The sequence below is a fragment of the Papilio polytes genome, unplaced genomic scaffold, assembly GCF_000836215.1.
Source record: "Papilio polytes unplaced genomic scaffold, Ppol_1.0 DF824146.1, whole genome shotgun sequence".
Taxonomy (NCBI): Eukaryota; Metazoa; Arthropoda; class Insecta; order Lepidoptera; family Papilionidae; genus Papilio; species Papilio polytes.
In genome coordinates, this window is record NW_013525058.1 from 3,654,625 (window position 1) to 3,658,801 (window position 4,177).

Here is a 4,177-nt window from a genome sequence, read left to right on the forward strand (position 1 = left end):
ACCGCGCTACAACCTGTTTGACCGGACGTGTAGGGTGGCAATGCGGAGTGCAATCGGAATAGACTTTCACGCATCGCTGCGCCACCACCTCGGCTTTAAAATTACAGCTAGAAAAAACTAACACGTGATCTGTTCAACGATGTATACACAATTGATTTTTTTATCTACGTTGAACTTTACTTTGATTTTGATTTAATTAATAAAAAGTGGTTATAATATTAATAAAAATAGAATAACAGAATTTATTTTTTACGTAATTGTTGAATTTGAATTTTTTACTACTTTAACATGATAAGCATCAAGATATATAGTTAGCTGTTTCTTTCGCTTTACTTATTTTAAAAATATAGTTAAATGATTTGCAAATATTTTGCAGTTATCCTGAAATGTTAACGAGTATGGATTCAGTATCGGATACGGCAGCATATCTGGCGCGTGAGACTGCAGGCTTGAGAAGCGAATGCGAAGCTTTTTTTTTTTAATAAAATTGTGAATGCGTACAAACCAGACAAACAACCAGCCAGCTATAAACTGCGACAGCAATAAGGGCTTGAGGAGGTTTTCTTTTTTGGAAATACCGCGAAATGTTATAGGGGTTTATTCATTTTTCAAAAGTAGTGTTATTATAAATACGAAAGTTTAGATGGATGGATGGATGTTTGTTAAGAGTTTGTAGCGTTAACTGCAGAACGGATTTCGGTGAAATTGGGGGAAGATGTAGAGGATAGCCTGGAAGAACACATAGGGTATTTCCTTTTTTCAACTCCACGCGGAGTCGCAAGCTACAGCTAATAAAATGTAATGTGTCTTTTGTGTTGATCTTTGTCAATTAATGGGTGTTATTGTAACTATTAATTCATCAATGTAGGTTAACATTTGTTCATGTTGCAAAAGGCATAGAAGGTATCCCACATAGGCTGTGTATGTAGTTTTTGTAAATGTAGCGCAAACACGCCGGTGGGTACGACAAGATGTGGGACACCGACAACCCTTTTGTGTACCTTTTTTCAAGGCTTGCATATCGGAAAGTGCCTTTTATACGACCAAAGGAGTATTTTATGTTAGTGCGAACTAAGAAAATGTGTTGAAAATTTTTCCTTCGAAGTAAAAACATCCATAAACATCAGATTTGTGGGAAATAATTGAGGTAAGATTGAATTGATTACACTATTGAACACTTTTACTCTAGAAGGCTGTTGTTAGGTGTTAAAATTTTTTTTATTAAATGTTACAACAACAACAAATATTGTTGTTGTTGTTACATGTTACGATATAAAACATCGATCGGTTAATATGATGCAGGTTTGCAGTAATTTCGTCATATTACAAAACTACAAAACATTGCGTTCTGTATTGTGCAAAGGCGAGTATGACAGCGGCTGCTTGTATTGCATGCACTTGACTCGTGCACTTTAACTATTATGTTTTTAACTGTATAATCTATAAGTAGGGCTTATGTTATCTAACGTTTAAATGGATGGATGGATGCATGTTTCTAAGAGTTTGTAGCCTAATCGGCTGAACAGATCTGGATGAAATTTGGCATAGATATAGAGCAGAGTCTGGAAGAACGCATTAACTTACTTTTGTTTTGTTTTTTAATACGACGCGGATGGAGTCGCAAGCGAAAGCTAGTTAAATTATTTCAAACAACTCATCTATGTAGACAGTATCTTACCCATTAGCCTATCAAAAGCCCGCTATTTACAGTTCTGTTCAATTGTCGGTTTAAAATGAGCGTACTCGTATACAGCGGGCTTTTTTCGCCTAGCAACCGTTTTATTGATAAACTAATCAAACGTCTTTTGAACGATTTTACTCAATAATGTTTATCAAGTTTTGAAATATCAAATTAAACATGAAATTATTAAAGTTTCACCTGAGATATCATCCGCCGGGGATCACTTTGGAGTACACGAAAAAGGGTGTTGTAAGAAATAAAGATATTGATCTCCTGGAGTTAGATAACAAGTAAGTTCATCCTCGTTTCATCTTTGTAATCTATGAATTACTTAAAAAAACAACTGGTATTCATGCGAAACCTTTTTCTTGATTTTATAATTATCATCAATATAAAAAACTCGACATTCCTAATATATTTTCTGTCAAATCAACCGAACTTACTTTTCTACCTCAACATTAGTTCAGACGTAAAGGAGATAGCAAACGATCTCCAACAGAAGGAGGCTCTAATAACAGAGGATGTATTGGAGCAGCTGCAGCAGTGTTTGGAGACGCTCAAGAAGAGAATCGAGCACGAAGGTCCTGCGGGGAAGAGGTTCTACATATACAAGACCTTAGTTACCCATCTTCTGCCTGTTACTAATGTTGCTTTTGATAGAGCTGGTAATAGGTAAGGTATATTATACCTAATAATTGTTTGCTGTAACTTTTATATTCACTAATTTAACGATGTTATTCAGATGCATAACCGGTAGCTATGATAGGACCTGCAAGGTATGGGACGTGGACTCCGGTACTGAAATAAAGACCTTATCTGGACATCAGAATGTCGTTTATTCTGTGGCATTTAATTATCCTATTTGGTAAGCATTTATCAATTTTGAGTCCAAAGTTTGAAATGAAATGTAGTCTACATAAGATTGGTTTAAGAATCTCTTACGTCGCGACTTCTATAGCTTTCACTTTCATTCATTTTAAATGAACTATAAAAATTCTATAAACGTATTTGAGCTTGAGATTTTTAGAGAGCGGTCGAAAATATTGCTGAATTAACTGGAACGACGTCACACAATCACTGGACTAAAATAATGTAATGGGCATGAACTTGTTAAACTGTTGACTTTTAATGATTAATCAATTACTGTAAATTTCGTCTCTAAGAAGCAGTAACACCTTTTGACGACCGCATTTCTACGATATTAATTTTATGCGCATAATTACTCCGCTATACTAAACTCTCACTTCCCTGTAATAAGGAGGCACTGACATAGCATTGTGTACGGGTAGACGAACCTTTTTTGACGCATACACTCCATTAATGAGTGCCCCAAATAGCTTTTAACAAAAAATATTTCCGAGTTCTGAATAATTGGTCGACAGTAATATGGTGGTAACTGGATCGTTCGACAAGTCGGCGAAGGTGTGGTCGGCGACGAGTGGCCAGTGCGTGGCCACTCTGTGGGGCCACAGCGGCGAGGTGGTGGCCGCGCAGTTCGCGCCCAAAGCACACCAAGTGGCCACCGCCTCTATGGACCGCACTGCTAAACTGTTTGATGTTGTAACAGGTGACAGAAAATGATATTGGACAAAGACTTTAAACGCTTAGTAATGTGGTTAGTTTGTCAATTTTGGAAGTGATGAGATAAGATGATAGTAGATGTTATGCAGGTGCGGAAGTGCACACATACGTCGGTCATACGGCAGAAGTGATAGCGCTTCAATTCGACCAGAATGACTGTCAGAGCCTCGTCACGGGATCATTTGACGGCACCATCTCTTTGTGGGATACCAGAGTCAAGGAGTGAGTATAACTGTGCAATTAATCTGAAAACGCCTACTAGGAACTTAATAACCAAAATATTTACACAGGAGTTTGCTCGTGATAAAGTTAAAGGAGTTATTAAATAAAATTTATTGCAAACGGCCCCTACTTTAATAAATGTTTAATTACAACTTGAGAGTATATGTTAGGCGTCATATCTTCGTGACGTCGGTATATTTTCGTTTTCACTCGTCTATGTCTTGGATTGTTACCTGATGTTTTCAGAACATTGTTACCTGGTGTGTTGATGTCGCTTTGTAGGCGTGTAGCTGTGTTATGTGGGCACACAGCGGAGGTGTCGGGCGTGCAGTACAGCTGGGACAGTTCACAGCTGGCCTCTGCCTCACTGGACGGCAGCGCCCGGCTATGGGACGCTCGCCAGCGCAGCTGTACGGCCACGTTCACCACACCTGGTGCTGAGGTAACTAGCAAATGCACTTACACCCGTCATCCAGAAGATTACAAAATGCGAACAGATTTACATTTTGTTTTAGATGTAATTCTGATCCCTAACCCTTCTACTATATTTATACTTTATTTCTAAATGTTGTAAATGCGAAAATTTGGATAGATCGATGGCTCAACGTATATCGTTGAAATAAAGCACAGATGTAGAACAATGTAAAAGAACATAGCTAAATGCTACTTAATAAGATTTTTTTAATTCCGCGC

The 4,177-nt window shown here is 37.7% G+C and overlaps 1 protein-coding gene across 1 annotated transcript in view; it reads left to right on the forward strand.

Moving 5' to 3' along the window:
• Window positions 1-1,782: 1,782 nt before the first annotated feature.
• LOC106111821 (dynein assembly factor with WDR repeat domains 1) overlaps window positions 1,783-4,177 on the forward strand; it is a 5,036-nt gene continuing 2,641 nt past the window's right edge. Inside the window, 6 exon segments of the mRNA XM_013293976.1 lie at window positions 1,783-1,971; window positions 2,144-2,353; window positions 2,424-2,546; window positions 3,064-3,248; window positions 3,352-3,484; window positions 3,767-3,926. Of these exon segments, the coding sequence (XP_013149430.1) occupies window positions 1,859-1,971; window positions 2,144-2,353; window positions 2,424-2,546; window positions 3,064-3,248; window positions 3,352-3,484; window positions 3,767-3,926 (924 nt within the window). The 5' untranslated portion in view covers window positions 1,783-1,858.